Source organism: Eschrichtius robustus, chromosome 3 (genome assembly GCF_028021215.1).
Source record: "Eschrichtius robustus isolate mEscRob2 chromosome 3, mEscRob2.pri, whole genome shotgun sequence".
Taxonomy (NCBI): Eukaryota; Metazoa; Chordata; class Mammalia; order Artiodactyla; family Eschrichtiidae; genus Eschrichtius; species Eschrichtius robustus.
The window spans coordinates 29,493,863-29,519,115 of NC_090826.1; the positions used below are offsets into that span (position 1 = coordinate 29,493,863).

Consider the following 25,253-nt stretch of genomic DNA (forward strand, 5'->3'; position numbering starts at 1 on the left):
GGGCTCTCCTCCCATCGGTCCTGGGACCCTGCATGTTGGTGTCCCTCTACCATTGCCCCAGATCACTCAGAAGGGGCCCAGACCCTCTGTCTGAGTGGGGTGACAGCCTGAGGCAGGAGCCTCATGTGATCTCTCTCTGCCACTGGCTCACCGAGGGTGCTGGGGTGAGCTGCCCAGATCCCCTCCAATATCAAGGTGCTCTCTCCCTGCTGCTGGGAATGTCGGCTTCTGACCACTCACAGCTGTGTCCTTTTCCAGGAAGTCCTCTCAGCCAAAGGAAGCTGCCTTGCCCAAAGCTATGCCCCCGGGAGCAGCCTGCATTCAGTGGCTGGTCACAGTCGGGATACAGGGCCGTGTGCCCCCGGACTTGATTTGGGGCATCTGAAGGGCCACCTGGCTTTCCAGGCTGAGGCCCTGTCGTGACTGCCCAGAGTTTAACTTCTCCCTCAGCCCAATCCTGCCCCCTTCTCCCTGAGAACGCGCCTCAGTAAACTTCCTGCACGTACATCTCAGTCTGTTTCCTGGGAACCTGATCCATGACAAAGCCTTGTTTTGCTCATCTGTCATTCTGTCACCTATTGGTCTATTTTTTAATAGTCATTTACTGTGCACCCACTGGGCATGACAAATGAATGGACCAGGGGGACTGCTGAAGTCCTTCCCAGAGCTCCCCTTCTGTGGCCTTTAAGGCTCCCCTTCTTAGCAAGCACCATATTCCCATGTGGCAAAAGACAGAAGCAAGCATCCCATCCCCTGGCCCCATGAGTCAGAATCCCCATGGGGACGCTGCAGGGCTCTGGGTAGTTGCAGCACGTAGCCTGTCCCAACCCCGAGGTTACATCACGAAAGAAGAAAAGCGAAGCTTACCTCTTATTAAGCACCATGTTCCCAAGCTTCAGGTCTCTGTGCACAATGTTTTTCTGGAAAACAACAGGCACATGGTTTGCACTGTGAAGATGAGAGCCAGGGTCGGGCCCAGCCTGTAAGAGGTGGGCTCTCCAGGTGTTGGGGAAGACATGTCTCTTTAGGCTTGGGCCTTGACTTGCAAGCCAGACAGATCCGGACCACTTAGGGCCTCGTTAACCACGTGGATGAACTAGGTAACATGCGAGCCCAGGCAGTCTCTGCCCCACACAGGGTGTTTACCCCAGTTCTTTCTCCCCTTAGGGCAGCAGCCAATGGAGAAAACCACTCCTCTCTCTGCCTCTACCAAACATCCCACCAAAAAACCAAGAACCAAAAAAGCAACCAAAAAATCCCAAGCACCTGCCTAGATCTGGGGTCAGAGATGAATTCTCATGGTTCTGATGACCAAGTACTGCAGGCTTGGCCCGCAGAAGCTGTGTGTCTGGAGGAGGCCCAGCCTCTCCTAACCTGTGCCTTGGGGTTCCCGACACCCCCAGCCCTAGGAAAAGCTCAGAGACAGGCTGTGGCTGCACCCAGTGGGTATCTCCCGCTTAGCCTCTCGACTGCTGAGGCATTTCTGCACAGGGCTCTGCTGGGCTGCCCGCACCTCCCCAGGGCCGTGGGCTGAGGCCTGCAGCACCGTGTCCTCAGGTGTGCGTGTCATCCGGCCACTTTCCTTCTGGATGTTCCCAGCTGCAAAGCACACCTGGGTGAGGGCGGGACAGAGCTGCTTCCGCTGAGCAGCAGCAAGAAGGGCGGCTTTCCATGGAGAGAAGGTGGGAGCCGCAGGGGCGGAGCCTCACCTGGTGCAGGGCCTCCACCACGCGCACCACGTCGTAGAAGATGACCACGGTCTCCCGCTCGCTGAGCCTCTTCTCCTTGATGACGTAGTGCTGCAGGTTGATCAGGTCGGCGGTCTTGTCACTGAAGTCGTGTGCGCAGAGGCAGTCGAGGACGAGGCAGATGCGCTTCTTCATTTTCTTAACCATTCGGCTGGATTCTGCGTCCTCAACAATTTCACAGGTGCGGTCCTGGGAGGAAGGGGGCAGACCAGGGCTTGGCTGTGGGCCCACCAGGGCCAGGGCCAGGGGCTTGGGGCTCTCCTCTGGAGCCTGGAACAAGCCTGCATGTGTGAGAGCGGCAGAGGCCTGAGATCTGGGCAGCGTGGCCCATGGGCCGCTCAGCACTGCCCTGCTTCCCCCCGTGCCAGGCCCGGCCAGTGGCTCAGGTTGAAGCAGCTCAGGTTCAGACTTCATGCTTTGATCCTACTGCAAAGCGTTTGGATCAGGGCTGGGCACTGAAAGCCAAAGGGCCCTCTGAGCTCAGTGTGCAGGCAGCACACTCAGGGCTCTGGGGCATCCTCCCCTCCTGGCACTCCCAGGGATGCTAGCAATGACCGATGTAAACTTCCTTCCTGTGTCCAAGACGGGGGAAGCTAAGTGTTGTGCGTGTCCAAGACAACTGCTGTCACGTGGACGCAGGACTTCTGGGCAGCCGTGTAATGGTGGTTAAGAGTATGGCTCTGGCCCCTGACGGCTGAGTTCAGGCCCTGGCTCCACCTTGTCCTAGCTGCGGGATCTGGGGCGGCTCACCTAAGCTCTCCAACCCTGGTACCTCGTGTGCGAAAGGGAGCCAGCAACCCCTACCTCACAGGTTGCTGAGAGAAAAGACAACCATGCCAAGTGCTTAGTAAGCACCTGGACTCGGTATCGGTAAGCCAGGGCTCGGTAAGCGGGCACCACTACCAACCCCAAGGTTGGTAGTTCTGGACCCATTTTCCTCGCTGAAAAGGTATTTCGAGTAAGAGAAAACACAGGTGCAACATGAGGACTTTGACCCTCCCAGCTTGAGGAGGCCCTTGGTGCCAGCCCCAGCCGACTGGGGAACACCTGGGGACTGAACGCCACGTTTCTCCTCACGAGCAGGATCACACCTCTCATCCCCTCTTCCCCAGAGGCCCAGCACAGTGTCTGGCACACAGAGGACTCTAGACATACCTCTAATCGCTCCGGTTCTCTTATCCAAAATGACATACACCAGGGCCAAGCTCTGGAAGCTACCAGCGATGAAATACTAAGAAATCGTAATCACCCCCGATTTGATTTCATGTTTAAGGGACACTCTACATTTCAGAGGTGCCTCTCATTGCACATCTAAGAATAAAGACCTCGGTGGGATCTATGTGTGGGGCTGGGAGGCATTTTCCCCTTATTTTCCCTCAAGAAATCAAGCCGACAAGGAGTTCTTATTGCCTGATATAACAACGGTGATGAGCACGTATGTCCCGGGACAGCTCGGTGCTTTATACCCTCTCACTCATCTTCCCACCACCACACATGGTAGGCACGGTTATCATTATTCTCATTTTGCAGATGAGGAATCTGAGGCTTAGGACGTGACTCGTTCGAGGTCACACCACCTGAATCCAGGACTGCCCGCTCCAAAACCTGTGTGCCCTCCCTGACACCAGGCTGCCTCTAGCGTACCAGGTCCATCCAAGCATGAGTGGGCCTGGCCAGCGCATCTGGCTGAGGGCGGTGCAGAAGCTCCACGGGGGCCTCAGCAGGAACCCTCCCCCACCCTCCAGCATTCTGAACCTGGTTCTTCATTTCTGGAGACGCAATTTCAGTTCTGCCCCGGGGAGGGCTCTTTTCAGGGTGCCAGTCGCCAATTAGTACCTTTCCTAACGGACCTGGAACATCTGAGTATGGGGTTCAGGGACCCTTGCCGCAGAAGCTGAAATGCCTGGGCAGGCAGCAGGACTGGTACCAAAAGCAACTGCGGAGATCCACAGTGCCCCGGCGCCCGTCCTTCCTCACTGCCCTCCCTTCCACCCTGGCCTGGCTGATTCCTGACAACACAGCTAAAAAGAGCCCGTGTCTTTAAATAACTTCATACTTTCCTCTTTTCTCGGAAAAGCGGCTCTTCAAAGAAAGCCTGCAAGCTGCAAACCGGGTGCATTCCCGCTAGGCTGCCACCATCAGAGCAGGAGCTCGCTGGCCCAGCCAGACCTCCAGGCCACCCGCCAGGAAGTCCCGCTGTTCTGCATGTGGGAAGACTGGGGGGTCCTGTGATGTGGCCCCTGCAGTGCCAGCCGGGGTGGGGACAGGAGAGGTGCCACTCACCTGGAAGAGCCCGTGGTGGTGAACCACCCCATCCTGCGTGTGGAGGAGGGAGAGCAGGGAGTACTCGGTGTGTAACAGCATCTTGCCTTGCCTCTCCTCTTGGCTTTCTATTCCTTGGTCGCCCCTCTCCTCAAGTGTAAGGATCTTTAGGAAGGCACACACACAAAAACAAAACCCCACAACCCTTACTTTTCCAAGCAGAGTGACCAGAACAGGAGGAGCAGGGTTTCACATCCTCCCATGCAACCCTGGCACACGCACCCACACGTGCGTGGACGAAGTGAAATGGTCTTTCCCAATGTGACAGCAAAGTGATATAAGCACAGACAGAGCTCCCCGGGAAGAAGTGCACTGCTCTCGTTCACAAGTGGTGCAGAAGAAGGTGGGAGAAGGGAGGAGCCGGGCTGGTAGGATGTCCCGGGGGTCCCCAGCCCCCCACGCCTGGTGCCTCACTTACCTTCAGCTGATAGAAGTCATCCGTGCCATCTTTCCTCGCCAAACACTGCACGATGCTTGGCACTGGTGAGTTGCCCAGACGGGGACCTATGGCACAGACAGCCGCTGGCTTACTTCTCAGGAGCCTTGTCTACCATGGCACCGTGGGGCACTGTGCCACCACGTGGGCTTTTGGCTAGATCTTCTCTCCTGGAGGGCACCACGTTCACATCCACTGAACTCATGGTCTCCCCTCCAAAACTGGAGCAGTATGTGTGCATCTGCCTGAGTACACCTGGCTTTTACAGGCACATTTCTCAAGAGGGGCTCTCAACACGGGGTGCATGCTGGAATCTCCGAGGAGTATGTGTTAAAACAGAGATCCCAGCTGCAACCTGGGCCCTCTGAATCAGCAACTCCAGGCTGAGGAGCCAGGAAACTGTCCCTTTAACAGGTTCCCCTGGCGGTCTGATACGGCCACGTATCAGCTTTTGGGAACTTCTGTACTTTCAGAGATGTACACGGCTTGATGTCCTGTGACAGCACCCTGAGCTTTCAGAGCATAAATCAGGTAATGTCACAGTGTCGATGCACTGCTAAAAAACCTTAACAGCACTCCACTGCTTTTAACATGCAATCAACATTCCTTTTTTTGGCCTCCAAGGTCTTGCATGATTTGGTTCCTGTCCAGCGTTCAACTGATCACGTCTCCCCACCCCTCCTCACCACACCCCAGCTACGCTGGACTCCTCATTCCTGAGATGTGAAGCCCTTCCCTGCTTCTGGGCCTTTGTGCACCTGCTGTTCCTTCTGCCTGGAATGCTTTTCCCCTGCTTTTCACATGGCTGCTCCTCCTTATCCTTGGCTGTCAGAGCAACTGTCACTTCCTCATACATAACCTTCCTCGTCTACACTCTCTCTAGACCCTTCTTACTCTCACACCATCTTGTTTACTTCCTTCAAGGCCCTTACCCTTCCTCCCCACCCCCATGATGATCTCGTGTGTTGTTTACCCTCGGTTTCTTTTTCTAACTAGAATGTTAAGTTCCGTGAGGGCAGGAACTTGTCTTTTTTTTTTTTTTAAACTTAACGGTCTTTATTTTTAGCTTTAGAGTGTGTCTCTCTGTGTCTCCATCCAACTGTCCTGCCCAATGCCCAATTCTTTTTTTTCTTTTTTTTGGCCGCACCCCGCAGCATGCAGGATCTTAGTTCCCCGACCAGGGATCAAACCCGCGCCCCCTGAAGTGGAAGCGCCGAGTCCCAACCACTGGACCGCCAGGAAACTCCCCAGGAACTTGTCTGTCTTAATCACGGCTGTGTCCCTGACAAACAGCACAGGCCCAGCAGGTAGCAGGCTCCATGAAGTGTTTGCTGCGTGGCTGGAAATGGAACTGGAACTATCCTGTACTCCTAAGTCCAAGATGCTGTCCCAAAGCAAAATTCACACCCAGTCTCTGGCTGCTAGGAGAGTTGGGGTCCTCAGAGCGCAAACCACCTGCAACCCTACACATGCAGTCTAGACTTGCTGGGCTTCCAACATCATGCAGAAAGGCCCCGCTGCTCCTCCAGACCACTGGGAACACCCAGTTCTACAGGATTTCGGTGCCAATTTTGTAAGAAGCTTGCAGCTGTACCAAACACTTTGTGAACTTAGTTGTGCCCTCCAAGAATGGTCAAAGAAGTGCCGTGGATGAGGTACCTTGGGTTCTAAGGCAGCTTGTCTGCTTCCCGTGGGTGATGTCCTGGGGGCACACATAGGATTCTCTGGGGGAAGAGACGGTCTATCTCTCAGCTGACACTAATCTAAGGCTGGTGCGGCTACAACAGAAACAACAACTCCTGGTGCAGAGCGACCTTCCACTCTCATCAATGGACTCCGTTTAAAGTGGCCGAGGGTTGGTCAGGCTCCCATGCTGGGGTGGGCGCGGCGCTGCACCCTGCGTGTCTGCAGGTCAGACTGTGCTGCCCCGGCCCCCCACTCACCCGGCCGTCAGAGGCTTACCCAGGATGAACGGTCCAGCTCTCTTTGCATTATTTCCAGAAATCCCACTTCCTAGAGCCTTCGCCCTGGCCGACGTTTCCCCAGCTCCTCTGTCTGATGCTCTCCGCTTCATTCTCAGCTCTAGACGAGACAGAAAAGAGCCTTCTCACTGAGCAAGTCAGCGAGTTTCCTTACGCTAACCCAGCCTGCGAGTCTGCCTTGAGGACGCATCACACAGCTGCCGCTGCCACCTCCTCCCCCTCCCAGAGGAGCGTGGAAGGTTCTCGATAACAAAGGACCACGGCTCCTTTACTGGGGATTAATTAGGGGCTCAAGCTGGATGCACTGGCTACAGAGGTGGGCAGCTGGCCCACCTCAAAGGGACCAGTCAAATGCAGAGAGAAGGACACAGAGTTTTGTGCAGATGCCAACTGGGGTCCCCTGAGACAGACAGCTGGCCCTGGAGTGACTGTTCCCAAAGTGAGGCCTTCTCCCCAAATACCCCTTTCCCCTAAAAGGAAAGGGGACACAGGAGCCAGATTCTAGAAGACGTTGACCTCTAGACCTGGATTTAAACAAAACAGAAAGGAGTTGCTCCTTTCAGCTCTCTACAGTTCACGCCTCGGGAAGGCAGTGCGCTGGAGGCGGGGCGAGGAAAGACAGGTACACAGAGGAGCTCCACACACAGAGGGCAGAGGGTCACAGGGATGCCCAGGGAAGGCCAGCTGCCCAATCCCGAGGCCTCTGGCCCAGAGTGGGTGCAGGGGCTCAGGGAAAACTTCCCTGAGGAGGTGATACTGGAGTGGGCCGGGCAACAGGCAAGGTCATTCCAGGCAGAGGGGCCTGGGTGAGCAAACGTACATAGTAAGAAACGGCACGTAAGCAACAAACTCCAAGTAGTCTGTGTCGCTGGAGTGTACAGGGAGTGGTGACAGGTGACCCACAGAGGGGAGCAAAGGCTAGATCTAGGGGACCTGATGGCCACGTTAGGAGTGTAGACTTTACCCTTGCACAGGGGGCTTGGGAACACTGAACCCTAAGCTTCTATAATTTTTTCTTTTTATAAAAGTAATTGGCATTTCCTGCAGAAACATTAGAAAACACAGACGTGCAAAAATAAGCAAATAAGGTACCCATAATCTTAATATTCAAGCAGACTTTCCTGTGTGTCTGTTTGTGTGTGTGTGTGTGTGTATATGCTTACAGTTCTCGTTATTACAAAAATTCAGACCACGCTATGATACCATTTCTAAGCCTCCTTTTCTCCCACCTAAAATATATTATGAGGGTGAATTTTATGGTATGTGAAACATATCTCAATTAAGCCGTAAAAAAACAAAACAAAAAAACATTATTAACGTCCTTGCATGACAATTTTCTTTTGTAGCGTCACTTGAAATAGCTACAGTCTCCTTGGTAAGAATATAGCATGATTTATCAGACCACACCCCTATTCATGGACATCTAGATTCTTCCCACTTTTTATATTTTTTATTAGCAGTTATGCACACACATCTTGGCATACTTGCCTCTCTCCCTCAGGATAAACTCCAAGAAATGCAACTACAGGGTCAAATGGGGCACACATTTTTAAAGGTGTGTGACATACACTGCCAGGTTGCTCTCAGGAAGGCTGTGCCAATTTATATATTGATACCATCAGCAGTGTGGGAGAGTAAGTCCCAGAACTTGCACCAGGAATGAGTATTTTAAAAAGCTGCCGATTTGATGAGTAATAAAAAGTATATCATTGTTTAATTTCATAATTCTTTAATTATTCATGAAGTTGGACTTGTTTTACATGCTTACTGGCTATATGTATTATTTCTTTTATGAATTTCCAGTTCACATTCTTTTTCTATTTTTTTTACTGCTTTGTGTGTATTAGTCTTAGTGATTTTTTAGGAGCTCTTTATATATTAAGGCTATAACTGACATAGGATGTAGTTTTTCTTAATCTTTTAACTTCTTTTTAATTAAAAAAAGACTAAATGTCTATGTAGTCAAATAGACTTCTTTTCCTTTAGTTTGTTTTTGCTCTTATGCCTAGAAGGTGCCCCTACTCTGATAACAGGTGCGTATTCACTAGTTAGCTTATAACTTCATATGCTGCCATTCTGGCCCTTATTCTAAACCCCAGGAGACTGACTCCACGCAGTGAACTGGAAGGTAGGAGAGATGGCCTGATGCCCTTCTAGTCCAATCTACCAGGTTTGACTCCCATCAAGCCCTAATTTGTCTTCAGAGCTGTGCCACCAAGGAGCAGACCCATGATTTCATCCTGAGAGTAACTAGGATCAGGTAACTCAGTAGGCCCTGACAGTCCCCAGACAGAGCAGAAGCCATGGTTAGGCTCAGCTGTGACTTCTGCCAAAGAGGCTCATGCTGGAAGTAGATTCAGTCATTCACACAAAAGCAGGGAAGAACACAACTGTTTCTAGAAAAAGCCTAAAAAGCTCAGCAGTAATGTGTCTAGAACAGTGTTCCCACTCTTTGCCTGGCTAACTTCTATGCATCCTTCTCAATGTGAATATCACTTCCTCAGAGAAGCCTCCTTGACATCCCCAACACCAACGGGTCATAGCCTCACTCGGTATCCTATAATTTTCATTCATAGCACTTTCCATATTTTGTGATTATGTATTTATTTGTGTGCTTATATGCTTAATGTCTTTTCACCACCACTAGACTAAAAATCCCTCAGAACTAGAAAAAAAGAAAAAAATTACATAAAACCATTACCCCCAGTGCCTGGCCCAGCAGATACTCTATGAATGGCTGGACGCCTTCCCTCCAGTTGCTGATGGTTCCTATTGGGTCAGCAGCCGTGTGCTGGAGCTGCCCTGCCCTGGTAGATGAGTTGATTTCATTACCATTCTGGCGCTGTTCTCTGCCTTCCCTGGAGCGCTAAGACTCCCCTCTCTTCCCGGTTCCTAGGAGAGCACCACGTGGTGTCACCGTACCTGTGTAGACGCTGCCTAGGTGCCCACGCACAGGCATGGTCTAGACAGCAGTTTGCTGGGAGCAGCTGCAGCACAGACAGTGAGTGGGCTCAGCCTGACCCCGCCCACCCCACTAAGGATTCAACGCAAGCAAATGGCATGGGAGTTGCTCCAAAATGTAGGCAGACAGAAGGATGAGAGCAGATGGGCAGGGAGAGGGAAAAGATGCTGGCAGGCGAAGTGGCAGCAAGGCTGTTTCCCTTCCCGAACATCCCTTCACGCCGCCAGAGCTGGTGAAGGCGATGCAAGCAGTGTGAGGAGGCAGGTCTGGGCAACTGGAAGCTGCTGCGGGCTCGTGGGTGGGATGAGCAAAGACAAGCCCCTCCTGCCCCCCCAAATCATCCTGATGTGTCCCCCTCCAGAGACACACCTTCAAATGGCCCACAGATGCTCCCACGGGGAGGCCGCTCTGAGGGATCCTGGCTTCCCAGTGAGATCTGTGATGTGGAAGCTCTGGCTACCCTGGTTTCAGAAGGGCTTGGGGCCAGGCTGCTCCAGAGACGCTGGTCCTCAGGCTGGGGTGAAGGGCCCTGGCCCAGCCTGGCTAAGGGGGAGCCATCTGCCTGGTGTCTCCTGGGCCCACAGCTCAGCTTGCCAGGAACTCAGCAGGCCTGGTTCAGAAGTCTCTGGAACTTTAAATCTGTCTACTATTCCACGTGCTGTCCTCCCAAGTCAACGACAGTTTCTTTAGAACCTGGATTCAACAGGAAGCTCAGTGAGGCAACAATGGGTGTGAGGGGTGAGGCCAGGAGGGAGGCATCCCTGCCTGCAGGCTGCGCTCCTCCACCCTGAAAGCAGGGGATTCCCTTTGCTTGGCCCAACCTGGGGAGCAAGTTGTGGGCCTCAGCTCTGTGTCCGCCATCACAGCATGCCCAGAGGAGGGGATGCCGGCCCTACCCTGTCAGTTTGCTGTTAAGGTCACCCTACCCCAAAGCGGCTGGGCGATGTGAGCCCAGCTCTCCCAGAAGGAAACGAATGCTGGGCCATCAGCACCACATAAGGTCCTAAGGCCCATCATGGCCAGTCCAGTGCTGTAGTGTGACAGGGTACAGGACAGTTGGGCAGGGCAGAGCCAGGCAGGGCACCCTATAGCAGGGCATGGTTCAATATGGTAGACATACCACCAACCCCCAAAGGAGGTGGGCCGCAAAGAGAGAGGGTACTGAGGCGTTCCCGGCTCAGTCGGAAAGCCTGGCTGTAGCCTGACTGAAGGCTCGATCTGAAGCCTGGTCAAGGCAAGAAGGGGCCCATTACTCGCACCCAGAAGCACGCCCACAGGCCTCCACACAGGAGGAGACGCGCGGGCCCAGGTGGCGGACACTCACAAGTGCAGAGCCAGCGTGAGCCCCCAGCCCCCAAACACGAGGGGCAGCACGGGGCCCGCACACACGCGCAGAGAGTTCTGCACTCATTCTCGCTGTAGGCTTCTTGCTGCAACCTCGGGGTTCCTGAAGAGATGCGTGACCTTGCAAACCGAACAAGTGCAGGCAGAGTGCAAGGGCGGTCCCTGCAAGGAGCAAGCAACAGACCCTGGCCCAGTGCACTACTTCTGTGTATGTGTGTGATGACACCACAGCTGGTAGCCACGATTTGTCAGCAGCTTCTAATGCCTGCTAGGGGCCTAAGGACTTGTCTACACTGCAGGGTCAGGCTGAGCTGATGGTGTCAGGATTCAAGCTGTCCCTGTCAGCAGTCCCTATCCCCACCCCCATGTTTCCTGGCTCTGTGCAAACAAAACAAACAAAAAGGTCCTGAGCTGTGTAGGCCTCTGTCTTCTGGACTTTATCTCTGGTAGTGTCTACCGAAGGCAGGGACCTTGTCCCTCTGTCCAGCCCACTTGGCACATGGAAATGAGCACAGATGCTCCCACCCATCCCTGGCCTCAGTCCTATTTGCCACGCATGAGTTAAGGGTCTGTGTGGCCAGACCCGCACCAGGCCCCAGGAGGGAGGTAGAGAGGGGTCTCTGTCCACAGGACACTCAGGCAGCAGAACAATGCGGTCAGAGCAATGCATCTCGGTCTTTCTCATGCTACAGTACAGACAGAAACATCTGTACAGCACTTGGGGGTGAAAGGCCTGGGGACACCAGTTGTCCTCTGCTTAGCCTAGTCACTCTTGGGCTAAAGGGATCACCATCTTGACCTACATAACCCATACTGGCTGGGAAGCTCGGAGTCAGAGCAAGGCCTCTGGAGTAAGCCAAACCTGGTTGCAAGCCCAGCACCATCACTTAACAATGATGAGATCTCAGATGAGATACTTATTCTGTACCTACACAACCCAGAGTACAGCAACCACCTTACAAGGTTGGTCTAAGGATTAAGTGAGATAACCCACGCAAAAGGGTTAGCAAGAGTACCTACTGGCATATCATAAGCATTTGATAAATTGTGCTTTTATTAGCCTAAACACAGTAGCTTTGAATTTTTCCTCCTGCCCAAGGAGAAAGGGATAGTTAGGCACTGACTTGGGGTGGGGGGCAGAAGAAGGACGGTAACCAGACTAAAGGCTTAAGAGACCTTGAACCTGCCATCTGTCTGCTGGCCTGAGACTACAGGCGGGGTGGGGGTGGGGGTGGGTGGCCTGATGGCCAGCCCGAGTGACATGTTCAACTGGGTGTGGGGAGGACAGGAGGCCTGGGGGTTGGCTGAGCTGCTGAGGAGGAAGAGGGGTGCTGGGCAGTACCAGGTATAGTTCTGTAGTAGAGGGCAGAGTACAGTTGTTTTGTGGGTCAAGGGGAGGGCCTGTTCTTTCAGGCAGAGGCACACAGCATCTCATCCTCTTGTTCTGTTCACTGGTTTATGGGGGAGCAGAGGCTGGAGCACCAGCTGGCAATTATCAACGCAAGGCGCAGTAAGGGACGGTCCAGGATGATGGGGCCATACCACATGGGTCCTTCATCATGATCAAGTTGGGGGGCACCGAGGAGTCTGCAAGTAAGACCTAGTGCCTCTAGTCCAGGATCTCTTGCAGAGGATTGTGGGAGGGGGACAGAGCACACATACTGGGCTGTAAAACTTCTACTGTCAAAGGATATAACTCTGGGTATGTGCATTTGTCAAAATGACTGAACTGTTAAAGGACCTGTGAAATTCACCATGTGTAAATATACCTCAATTAAAAAAAAAAAACACAAGCTGCAACCTTAACCAATAATCAAAGTTATATTACTAATAACAGAACAAACTGACATCATGTTACTCCTGATATGATGCAACCTCATTTAAGTTATTTATTTGTTTTTTGTCAAAAATGCATAACCTCAATCTGATCATGAGACAAACTAAAATTGAGGGACATTCAACAGAACAGGCCTGTATGCTTCAAAAACATCAATGTCAGATAGTTAAAGAAAGGCTGAAGAACTAGTCTCACTTAAAGGAGACTGAAGACGGGACGAGTAAATGAAATGGGTGATCCTGGGAGGAAGAAGTTATACAGAACACGACTGGACAACTGGCAGAATCTGAATATGGACTGTATATTAGATAATACGACATTAAATTTCCTGAATTTGAAAACTACATTGTGGTTATACAGGAGAATGTCCTTGTTCTTAGGTGACAGATGCTAAAGTGCTTAGAGGTGAAGGGTCATGATGTTTGCAATTTACTCTCAGGTGCCCGGAGACAGAAGAGAAGGTGCAACCTGCTGGAACAGCTCCCAAGACCCTGGAAGAATCTGATGTCCAGATTTACAGGTTCAAAGGGATTTCTTGTGGGTACACAGCTCACAGTGGCAGAATTTGGAATCTCATACTTGTTGGGCGGAGCCAGCCTGGCGTGAACAGGAGTTCAGTTTTGAATGCGCCCCTTTCTCCAGGCCGAACAATGTGCTAAAGGAATGGGGGGAATGAGGTCTCTGTGCAATCTCCAGGTCTGCCACCTGGTGGCGTCTTTCTATAGCGCATCTTCTTCACAGGGTTTCTCTCTGCACCCGCTGCAAGATGGTGGGGCACTGCTCTTCACCAGGCTGGTCAGCAAGGATGCAGGAGCAACTCCATCAGCAGACTCCCACCTCAGCTGCCTGTGGAACTGGGGCTGGACAAACAGATGCCAACAGGCTACTCTTTCTCCTCTGCTCGGGGACCTGGGCCTGCAGTATCTCCATCTGTCTCTGCTGTGGGGGTCCTCCAATGCTTCCTGTGGTCTTTAAGAAGAAACCCAAACTCCTCAGTGAGCCTGGCCAGACCCAGGCTACCTATCCAGCTTCACTGCCCTTATATGCCCCATAAATCCAGCCACACCAAATGACTCACAGTTCTCTGAGTGTGCCATAAACACGCTTGCCCTGACCTCCTCTCCCTGGTTGGCTGGTCCTTCTCCCTCAGTCCTCACTGGTGTCACCTTCTGCAGCAGGTCCTTTTCTCCTCCGGCTCCCAGAGCACACTCTGTCCACTCCTACCTTGCCGTAGCCATTGTCTGACTCCCCGTCCCCACCACTCTCCAGGCTGAGCAACCCCAGTTCATCTCCACTTCCCTGCACCCACTCAGTGCCTGGCAAACTGCTGAATGAGAAAACAGGGAGTGTAGAACTGTCTGTTATGCACCCAGAAGGCACTAAAGCCCACACTGGGGCAGCGGACAGAGAGGACCCAACGAGAAGCCAGGCGCTGGGTTGGGACCCAGAAGAAAGTACGGATGGTCCACCAGCTTGTGACAGGAGCCAGACTCCAAGACCAGAGAGACAAGGGGTCACAGCTGTAGGTAACTGGGCTGCAGTGGTGCTGGGAATAGTCTGTCCAGGAAAAGTCCCAGGTCAGAAGTGCCTGGATGCCCAGGGCAGGGCGGTTCTGGGCTGATAGCCAGGGGTTGTGCTTAGACAGTGTTGGCTGCTGGAGGGCAACCTCCCCGAGGAATGAAACCCATTCACAGCATGCCTGCAGCCTCGGACCAACCCCTCACTGGCGAAGGGACAGACCAGCCCCCTTTCTGCTGAGTCCAGCAAAAAAATCTGCTTTCCTGCAGCAAAGTGTGGGAATGTGTGAGTGACAGCCTGGCCTGCCCCTCACACCAGGGACAGGTCCTCTGGGCCACTCTAGGTTTGTAGTGTGAAGGTCCTTCTGCTGGTCAGAAAAATTCCTACCACTCCTTTCCCTCAGACCTTCTGGCCCAGCTATGCATTTAGCTGACTACACCTGGAAAGAAACAACGGGATTGGAGGTGTGAAATCTCAACACATGATGCAGCCAAGACGATCTGTGGAGCCGCAGAGGCTAGGTTACTGAGACCCCCTCCCACCAGACCACAAGGCAGTGTCCTCCACCCCTCCCTGACCCAAGCACTCGGGGAGCCACTCTCACTGCACTTCAATACTCACAGGTATGTGCTGCTACTAGTGGCCCAGCTTCCCTACAGACTTGCTCTTCATCCACAAAGTCAACCCAGGGAACCAAGAGAAATTCGCAGCCCATGGAACCAGGTGTTTCAAACCATGGACCAGTTACCCAAATGCCAGTTGGGAGCGCAAGATGGATTCTGGGGTCAGGTAGGCCTGGGTTCAAACTTCAGCTTCCATCACTCACTAGCTTTATGACCCTGAACTAGTCACTACCCTCTGTGAGAGTCATTTACTGTCCGTGGGCCTCAGTTTCATCATCTGTAAAAGAGGGGTGTCTCGAGGTCTCTGCTGGATGAAAGGTGAGCGTTCCCCACTCCTTGCTGAAGTAACCTCCCTGGTGACAAGTCTCTCCAGGTGCATACCTTTTAAACTAGCATTTGATGGACACCTACTGCTTGCCAGCAACCGTTCATTCTTAGTGTTTCCTAGATTTTCTTTAATTCTCACAACTTCATAAAGTAAAGATTTCCCCCCTTTTTTGGTTTGCTGACAAACCAAAGCCTAGAGACCCTAGCCCAGCTGACTGGGCCAGAGGAGGCTGCCTGTGTCCTGTTCTCTTCTACTCCTGCTGGCTGGCTAGAAAGGGGCTCTGTTTAAGGGCTTTTCCTTTGAGTTTGAATGACAGCCATCCCTGAAGCAAGCATGGACCCTCTCCCTGGGAGCCTGAAGGCCACAAGCAACCTCCCTAGGAACCCACTGGAAGCCATATGCTTCCGTGCTCAGGATGGATGCTGGGGGGATGGGGAGGTGGATTAGTAATCCCACAGCTTTAGCTAGGACTCCCTGATGACAAAGATTCATGCACGTGCTGTCATCTCCACTGTCCCAAAACAGAGTGATGATTTTGTTCATTTTAAAATGCAGGATATGTATAGCTCCAATTTGTCAGGAATACATACCATCACATCCTTCTCTAAACGCTTGCCTTGGGGGTGACAGGTGAACTGGCTGCTACTAACCGGAGCTCCTCTCTTGCACGGGATGAACCTCACCCCCGGAAGGCTGCTGTGCTGGGCGTGTGGGAGAGTACCTGCAGCGCCAGAGAGGAAGTGACTCAGCCCAGTGGGAAGTGGGAGGGGCGGCCAGAATGAGGGCCTAGTGGCCAGCCTGCTCCCCCTCAGCACATCCGCACCAGACCCATCTAGAGCTCGGAGGTCCAACTCTAGTCTCCTCCAGAAGGCAAGATTCACACACAGGGAGATTACATAATCGGTGATGTCCCTCTTTACCCCCTGCCCTGAGCAAGCCCCACTGGGCTCCTCCGTGGCCTCCATGAAGGCTGAGGGGAGAGACGGGGAGGGGACTGGGCCTGAAGGCCCCGGGCTGGGAGGATGTATCCCGGAGTGATCCTGGGAGAAGAGACTCCAGGGCTGTGCACACAGAGGTGGACCTGGAGGCCCCTCTGGGGAAAAGATAAACAGAGTAAGAAAGCAATCCCTGGGACGGGTAAAGGGCTTCAGCAGCAGCTTTTCTGAGAGCCACAGAGAGAATCCAGGGCAGCGTCGCCAGCCCTGCCACCAGCTCACCCCTCCCAAGGGCCTCCGGAAGCAGCTGATGTGACAACAAATAATCCGTCACTGTGTGTGGGTGTTGGAAGAGGAAGGGACAGACTTAATAGCTCTTTCTCAGGCTGCGCTGCCCTGGTATCTCCTATCTAGAGAAGTATCCAGGGGAAGCGGCCAATACCCTGGCTGGGAGACCTTCCCGGTGGTCCCTCGGCTCTGTTGGGGGGGACCTTCTGCCATGTGCAGTGACGGGAGACTGAGTCACTGACAGCCCTCCCCGGTCACTCCAGCCTGCCCTGCAACAAAGGGGACCCCTCCTCAGCTCAAACCATCAGTTATTGCTCTGTTATTGCTTTGCTCAGTGGGAACAAGGCCCGCCACAGGTCCCTCGTGGAATTCAGGTTCTTTTTGTTTTTAATATTTACTTATTTATTTGGCTGCACCGGGTCTTAGTTGCAGCACGTGGGATCTTTTTTTTTTTTTTAAGTTGTGGTATGCAGGAACTTTAGTTGCGGCTTGTGGGATCTAGTTCCCTGACCAGGGATCGAAGCTGGGCCCCCTGCATTGGGAGCATGGAGCGTTAGCCACTGGACCACCAGGGAAGTCCCAAATTCAGGTTCTTGACACCCAAGATGGCCCAAGTCAGGCAAGGAGAAAGCAGCAAGTGACTAAAGAAGGGCTGGCTGAGTCTGAGAGCACCTTTGTGTCCTAGTCATGCGTTTCTCTGCTCCACGGGGTCCTCACCCAGAGGAGAGGGACAGTGTTGTACCTGCCCAGGGTCCCTGAGGACTGCGGGGAGCCAGCGTGTGGGAGGCACTAGGTAAATGTTACGTTTCCTTCCTTCCATCTCAGATTTCCAGAGCGACAGAGGGGAAAGCCTGGGCCAGGGCCAGGGCCAGGTTCATGTGATTCTCTTTCTTCATATGGTTTTTAACAGCAAAAGTCACTACAATCATCCCGTGAGAAAGGTAATTTGGATTGGGGCCAGCAAACTGCCTTTCTTTAACTGCCTCTATCAAAAATGAAATTCAATTAAATTTCACAGCCTTGCGAATGAACAATACAGTTCACTTTCTGCAGTTTTACTGAATGCTGCTGGCTGTGGCTGCTTGGTGGGCAAGATTACAGAGGCAGACAGCAGGCTTTGCCATCAGAGTGGCCCTCAGTGGGCCGTTCAGACAAGTGGACCCACACGAGGGCCTCACCTGCTCCGAGTTGCTGAGGCCAGTCACGAGCCACCCCTGACACATACTCTGCTCATGAGTGGGTGAGAGCATGCTTGCCTGTGTCTCTCCAGAGGGTGAGCTCCTGGGGGCAGGGCCTGGGGCCTTGACCGCTTCAGAATCCCCTGCACAGGCCCCACAGGTGTGCAGAAAACAAGGTGAAACCACAGCCAGCAAAGCAGAAGAAAATGCATTTGCCCCGGGCCCAGCACATCCAGTTCTAGGGATTTACCCTCCAGGTTCACTCACACAAGTTCACCAAGATGAATGTGCTCAACAAGGGTCCCTGGAGAGCCCTGGGTAGCAGGAAAAAACACAAAGACAAAACCACAGATATCAAAACGCACACACATCTCCCCCAGACAGGAAACAATCTAAATGTCCGCCAAGAGAGGACTGGTTCACTCCATCATGGTACGTCCACACAGGGGAATACAGCCTTTAAGACTAGGCCCACACCTGCTGGTAGATGAAGATGTTTAGGATACGTTACACTAAAAAGAGCAAACTGCAGGGGACTTCCCTGGTGGCGCAGTGGTTAAGAAACCGCCTGCCAATGCAGGGGACACGGGTTCGAGCCCTGGTCCGGGAAGATCCCACAAGCCGCAGAGCAACTGAGTCCGTGCACCACAACTACTGACCCTGTGCTCTAGAGCCCGCAAGCCACAACCACCACTGAGCCCGCGTGCTACAACTACTGAAGCCCACGCACCTAGAACCCGTGCTCCACAAGAGAAGCCACAGCAATGAGAAGCCCGCACATTGCAATGAAGAGTAGCCCCCGCTCGCTGCAACTAGAGAAAGCCTGCGTGCACCAATGAAGACCCAACACAGCCATAAATAAATAAGTAAATTTATGAAAAAGAAAAAGCAAACTGCAGTACTATTTGTATAAGATGATCCCATTTGGGTAAAAAAAATAAGAAAAAAGATGATTATACACACCCTTGAATATGCATAGGAAATTTCTAGAAGAAACTTAACAGTGGATACCTCCAGGTAATAGAACTAGGGGCCTGAAGGAGATGGAGAGTTTTATTTTATATTCTTCTATATTGTTTACCTGTTTCATTGTAGGCTACTATAATAATGTTGAAAAATCTAAAAAAATTTCTGAGTCCATTAGAATTATTAAGAGCGGTAATGGAACCAGGGGAGGCTGGGTCTTAGGGAAGGCACACTTGAGGGAGTATGGCATGCGAATGCCCCGAACGTGTGGGCCTGCACGTTGATGCAAGGCTGCATCAGGAGAGTGGGAGACAGAAGGGACAAACCACCACTCCGGGTACACTGAAACTCTCTCAGGTAACTTGTAAACTTGCCTATAAGGAACTTCCTGTTAACCACCCGGTTTCTATAAAGGCTGGGAAGACCACCAAACCGTTCAAACTGGAGACCTGGAAGCTCGTTCATAACGCCTCTTTCGGGACACTCAGGCCCACCAGCAAAGAGCTCACCTAGGCCTCACCGGAGCCAGCCCCTGGGTCCTGACTGCGGGCCAGGCACCAGGCGGAACCTGCCACAGACAATAACACCTTGTGTTTAATCCTCATTACTACTTTGGAGGAAACTGGGTTTGGAGATAGGAAGTGATTTCTTCAAGGTCACTCAGCTAGCAAGTGGCAGAACTGGCTTCTGAAGCCAGGTCTGATCTAAGCCTTAAATGCTGGGTGACACGGTTGAAGGTCTCCTTACCCACTACTCACAGGGCAGGAGGGGAAGGACTTGTCTACAGGCAGTGGCAGTTTCCATTCTTCTAGGAAAGAAGAAGGGACTGCTTCAGCTTTGTCAAGGTCCCTTCCAGCTCTACGGCTTTATTCCATGTGGCCTGGGCTCCCTGGGGCCAGAGCCTGGCCAGGACGGGGGAATGGGATGGCATGGGCTCTAGGGTCACGCGAGTGTGGGCTGGAAATCCGGCTCTGCCCTTGCTGGCTGAGGGTTCCTTAACCCCTCAGTGTCTGAGGGTTCTCTGTAAAACAGAGTCAAGCCCTCCTTCCTTAGATTGTGAGAAGGCCTCAATACATATTGCAGAGTACTTAGCAAAGGACCTGGAAGGTGGTGGGGATCCTTCTTTTGTGGCTGGTTTCCTTCCTGTTCCTTCAGGAGGGACCACCTTGGGAGCAGAGTTGGAGGAGAACACAGCCATGGAAGTCACACAAACATGGTAATATTAGCCAGGGGCTCCACGTCTACTACAAAAAGGGGCAGGATTCCTGCTCTCCAAAGGTGGCAATGCCAGCAGTGGGGCTCCAAAAGACCCACAGAATTTTGGGCTATGCCAGTCCCAACGTCTCCCAAGAGGCTGAACCAAGCCTCTCCCTAGAGGCACCTGCTATCCCCTGATCACACCTCAAAGCAGCTCTGCCCTAAACCCAAAGACAGGTGACAGGCATACCAGTCCTGCTCTTGCCAGTTCCCTCTACCATGTCCAGGCTACTTTCTCTTCCTTCTGGACCCTTGGGTCACAGACTCCCTAAAGCCAAAAGATCCTTGGTCTCTTTTGCCAAGTAGGTGATGGTCTGTAAACAGATGTAGAGGGGACAGCTTCATCCTAAATGATAAGAGCCCTTCTCAGTTTCTCTGGTGCTTTCCAACAACTCGAGTTTCTTTGAAACCATCAGACCTGTAGACTGCTGGACTGCGTAAGCTCTAGGGAACCCCAACTCACACCAAGACAGACCGCCAAGAGCCAGAAAAGGGTGACCGCCACTGGGGTTCTCAGTGCCCCTTGGAAAGAGGGATGTCAACCCAAAAGAGTATCTTTGCTTGCTGAGGGAAAATCAGGCTGCTCCAGTTCATTAAAAGGGGGCCAAGAAATTACTTGAAAAATAATGAACATGAAGGATACTCTTTGAAGCAGCAACTCCTCTTGGAATTTATCCTGCAGATACCTAAGGTGGGAAAAACCACACATATGCAGATAGTCACTTCAGCTTTGTGTGCAGAGCAAAAGGCCGAAAATAACCTAAGTTCATCAGCAGAGAGTCTGTTGAATAAATTACACAAACAATGATGACACAATATTGCCAAAAATGACCCAGACGTGCATGAGACAAAGTGGAAACATCTCTAAGATAGTAAGTAAATCAAAGCAAGCAACACCATCCTTTCCCTTCTCGGATCTTGATTACAGATCCCGAGAGGAGATGCAGGGCTGCTATGGGCCCAGGGCCACCTTCAAGGCCACAGTCTCACCTGAGCAGGTGGAGGAGGAAGAAATGCCCTTGTCTCAGGCCACTTTCTCTTCTACCTTCTTTACACCACAAATGCAAGGACAAATCCTGCAAAAATCTCCCCAATTCCAAAGGGTCTGTTTGAAGCCCCATCTACCAGCACATCCCTCTCTGCAGCCCAGTCTGATTCAGGCCTAGCTCTGTACTCCCGTGGAGCTCAGGGGGATAAGGGCACAAAGGCAGCTCCCTCTCACTTCCCTGATTGTTCTGAGTGAGTCCCAGGTGGCCTGGGGCAGACACCTCTCCTTCCGGAGAAGAGGGACTGAGTTGGCTGACCCAGCCTCTGGAGTAAATCCAACCTCAAGGTCTCTTTCTAGATAAGTTCTCCCCGGGAGCACTGGGAACAGCCATCTCTCCCCTGAGGGCGTGCTGCTGTCCAGGACCCATCACTTGCTGAATCAGTGTGGATGGCACCTGACTGAAGGGCTGCCCTTTAGGGCCATCTGAAGGCTGAGGAAGTCACAGAAGTTTTGCAGACTCAGCCACTTGAGTTTCTGAAATACTGAAGAAGTTCACCTCCCTGGGCAAATCTGGGCAGGGGGAAGATGAAGGAAGGGAAGCTGCCCTTTTCCCAGGCGCTGACGCAGGCAAAACCAGAGAGAAGCCTGGCCCGAAGCTGGACAGAGTGCCACAGACTTTGCAACTGACCCTCTCCCATGAGAGGGCTTACTGAATGGAGCTGGCGGATTTCACTGGCCATTATCTTCTGCCGTCTCTATATCCGCACTATCATTCACTCTGTCAGCCAAATCGGGAAGCTCGAGGTCACCTGCCATCATTGCTCCTCCCTCAATCATCACTGCCAAACACTCCCAGAGTCCAGTTGATTTCCCCCAAAACAGCTCTGATCTATGCCCTTCCTCCGCATCCCAACTGCCTCTACCCTGATCCAGGCCCCCACCAGCCCTTACTTTGATTACTGCAAAAGCCTCCTACAGAGACTCCAGACTTGTTCTATCCCCAGTCCATCCACCACCGGCAGCCAGAGGGCTCCTGGCAAGATGCAGGTCTAACGGTGTTTCCTCCCTTAAACCAAAGCATCCCATCACCAACAGAAAAAGAAGTTCAAGCATCTTAGCACTGATGCTTACCTCTCCAGCATGTCCTAAAGCCAGGTCCCTTCTCACCCTGTGCCAGAACCTCTTGTGGTTCCTACAGTGTGCACACACACCAGCCTGCATCCATGCCTGTGCCTTGCTGCTCCCCTGCCTGGAGTGCTTCATGAACCCTCAGAAAGCTCTATTCACCCTTCAAGATTCAATTTTCATCAAGATCCAGCTCAAGTTCTAAGGGCTCTCCAAAGTTCTCCCCAGTCACCTCCCCATCCCCCAGGAGAATCACTCCTTCATCTCACTCCCACTACATGCTGCACAGACTCCTATGAGACACTCACCAAACTCTATGCAAATGTCAGTTGGTTAGGAGCCTGCCTGGCCCCTGTTAGACCACAAGCTCCGCCAGGGCAGGGCGTGCCTCGCCATTCTCATTCTGCGCCTGGCTCCCAGCACATCCTCGGCCACGCTTGGGAGCTCACGTGTGTGGAACAGGGGTTCCGGATTTTAAGTCACCACATATGTCAATGTGTGCTTCCTGATGGTACTAATTCAGATACCAGACTAGGGTCACTAACAGGGACACACATGAAACAAACTCTAAATACTTTTTCTCCTAGTATACTTTAAAACATGATTTTTTTTTTTTTCTCAGCAGTCCTACTTCTATTTTAAAAAATGGTTCTTTTAAAGAGCTGAGCTGAATCATCTGCATGGCTCCCATACAGACTCGGTAAATTCCCCACAGATTTCTTTTTTGGAGAGAATACAATAAAATTCTGTGGTCTTGTGATCCCTCAGGACATTTCCGACAGCTCAATGGGACACAGTTTTAGTTGCCACTAACTGCTTCAACTAATTCTTGGAAGTCCTTTCCTGCAGCCTGTAACAGCAGCTAACACTTACCAAACATTTCTTACTCAGTGTGTGCTAAATGCCCAACCTGCCACATCTTACTGAATCCTCACAACTGCCCTACAAGGGAAGGGCTCTTACTGCCCACATTTTCCCCAGATGAGAAAGCTGGGCACGGGAAGAATAAGTCACCTCTACTGACTGGCAGGGCTGGGATGTGAACTGAGATTCTGTCTGACAGCAGAACCAAATAGGCTCTTAACCACTACAGTCTGCTGCCTTCCCAAAAGGCCAAATTAAAGGCCCCAGGGAGCAACTGACCTTATAACTAACCTTCTGAGAGGACAGCCTCACCAGCCCAGCTGCTCGAGTGACCTGCAATCTCAGGAAGAGAGGGGCACATGTGCCAGGCACTTCTGGGGCAGGCAGAGCCGCCCAGGGCAATGCAGGGAGCTTGTCACCCGCCACCAGTTGCATACAGCGCTGTCTCGGCAAAGATCCCCCACCCCACGCCATCTCTCTTCTCTCGGAGGCCTGCGGTAGCCTCTGAAGAGGTCTCCAGTGCTTTAGTCTCTCCTCTCTCCTCCCTTCCCTCCTGCTGAGGCTCCAGGGAGAGCCTTCGAAAACACGAGTCTAATCACGACACTCCTCTGCTTAAAACCTCTTCACTTGCTCCCCACCGCCCTTGGTACAAAGTCCCAAATTGTTAATGTGGCATTCCCTTGTCAACCTGTACTGCTTTACCTGGCACCACGTTGCCTTTCATACCACCATACTGAACAATCTGAGGTTTCTGGAAAAACTCTGAGTTGACATGTCTAAGTGGAGTACCTTGCCCCTTTGTTCTCACCTGGCTGATCTTTCCCATCCTTCTAGACGCAGCTCCAGCATCGTCACTTCTTCCAAGCCTCCCCAAAACCTCCCCCCACCCTGCCCAACTCAGGCTGAGCTAGAAGCTTCCTTCCCTGGGCTCCCACAGCCCTCTGTTCTTGCTGTTACTAGTTTTTCAAGACTACGTTTCAACTATTTATTTACAGGTCAGTCTCCCTTAACTGGACTGTGAGCTTCTTGAAATAAGAATAAGAATAGCTAACATTTATTGAACTCTTATTACGTGGCAGACATGGTTCTACGTGTTTTACATGTGTTAACTTTTAAAATCTTCACAACTCTATGTTATCACCCCTGTTTTATAGCTGAGAACACTGAGGCACAGAGAGGTTAAACAATGTGCCCAAGGTCACACAGCTACAAAGCTGCAGAGCTAGAATTTGAACTCAGGAATTCTGGCTCCAAAGCCCACTCTTAACCTCTATAATATAGGGTACTTGCCTCTCCAGGCAAGGACATTGCTGTTGTCATGTGGGGAATGAATGAATGAATGAATGAATGAACGAACAAGGGCTATCTCCACACTGTCTAGATCTAAGGGACAAACAACTGGCACAGCAGGGCCACCAAGGAGCACTGGCCCAGTTCACAAGCACTGTTTACAAACAGGGGTTCTTTTGGCCTGACAATTACATATCCTGCTCTTCCTTATCTCATGCAAAGCTAAGCCAAGAGGGAAGGCGCCCAACCCAGAGTGACTACCCTCTTCTTCACTGCTCTCAAAACCAAGCAAAGCCAACCGGTTTCCTCCAGTGACTTAATACAGAGCAAAGTCTATCCCGACAGCGAAGGCGGCTGTCATCTCTTCCTTCCGCCAACAAACGGGGATCAAACCTAGGAAGTGGGGGTGGCAGAGTACTCGGCGTCGGGAATCCTGATGCCCTCATCTAGTGGCTGGAAGGTGGTGCCAAGCGGCGTGGGAATGGGCGGGCCTGAGAGGGCACAGCAGGTGAAACAGTGACCATAGCAGCAGGCTCTCTCCTTGGAAAAGGGCGGCCAGACGTAGCACCGGCAAGCAGATAGCTCTGACCCGCACCTGAACACCTCCCGGGATTCGAAACTTCCCCAGCAGCGATGGTGCCCGTGCCAACGGGTGAGGGCTCCTGGAGGAAGCCCGGGCTGGTCCTATCTGGGGACTCGTTTCAACTTTCATGTCACTCTCGGGATCAGGAGGGCAGCGTGGAGAGGCAGAGGATGTCTCTTGGGAAAAACCTGGCTGGTTCAAATCCGGCGCCTTCACTGACTGACCGAGTGACTCCTGGCAAGGCTGGCAGTGCCACCTCCCAGGGCTGCGGCGGGACCGAGACTCCCCGCAGCCACCGGGTACCCGGAGCGCAGGAGCCCCCGCCCCCGCCGCCCGGGAAGGGCAGACCACAGCGGAGGACGGCACAATCGCTGTTGCCGTTTCTGTCGCAGCCGGACGGCCTCAGGCTGTCACCCCGGTCCCCGCGCTACGGCCGCTGAGGCCCGCCCCACCAACCCGCACCCCCGGCCCGGCTCCCCGCTCCCGGACCCCTGCCCTCACCTTCCCCCGGTGCTCAGCGCTGCTCGCCCATAGTCCGTAGCCCGGAGCCGGGGCTGCTCGGCGCTCCGTCCCGGGGGGCCGGGGCCGGTCCAGGGGCGTGGGAGCCGCTCACCGTCGCCTCCCGGCGCAGCCGCCCGAGCCGCCGCCGCCGCTGCCGCCGCCTCCCTCCATGGCTGCG

The 25,253-nt window shown here is 52.8% G+C and overlaps 1 protein-coding gene across 5 annotated transcripts in view; it reads right to left on the minus strand.

Moving 5' to 3' along the window:
* The window catches only part of STK40 (serine/threonine kinase 40), a 35,704-nt gene extending 10,451 nt beyond the window's left edge, over positions 1-25,253 (minus strand). Inside the window, exons 1-7 of one of the 5 annotated variants that reach the window (XM_068539521.1) lie at positions 25,076-25,253; positions 15,691-15,821; positions 6,469-6,588; positions 4,489-4,574; positions 4,032-4,175; positions 1,710-1,937; positions 868-920 (exon numbers count right to left, since the gene is read on the minus strand). In XM_068539521.1, the coding sequence (XP_068395622.1) occupies positions 868-920; positions 1,710-1,937; positions 4,032-4,175; positions 4,489-4,574; positions 6,469-6,580 (623 nt within the window). In that variant the 5' untranslated portion in view covers positions 6,581-6,588; positions 15,691-15,821; positions 25,076-25,253. Of the gene's footprint in view, positions 1-867; positions 921-1,709; positions 1,938-4,031; positions 4,176-4,488; positions 4,575-6,468; positions 6,589-9,819; positions 10,052-15,690; positions 15,822-17,768; positions 17,788-25,075 lie in introns of those variants that run through there. The other 4 variants (XM_068539523.1, XM_068539520.1, XM_068539525.1 and 1 more) reach the window with 4 other exon arrangements.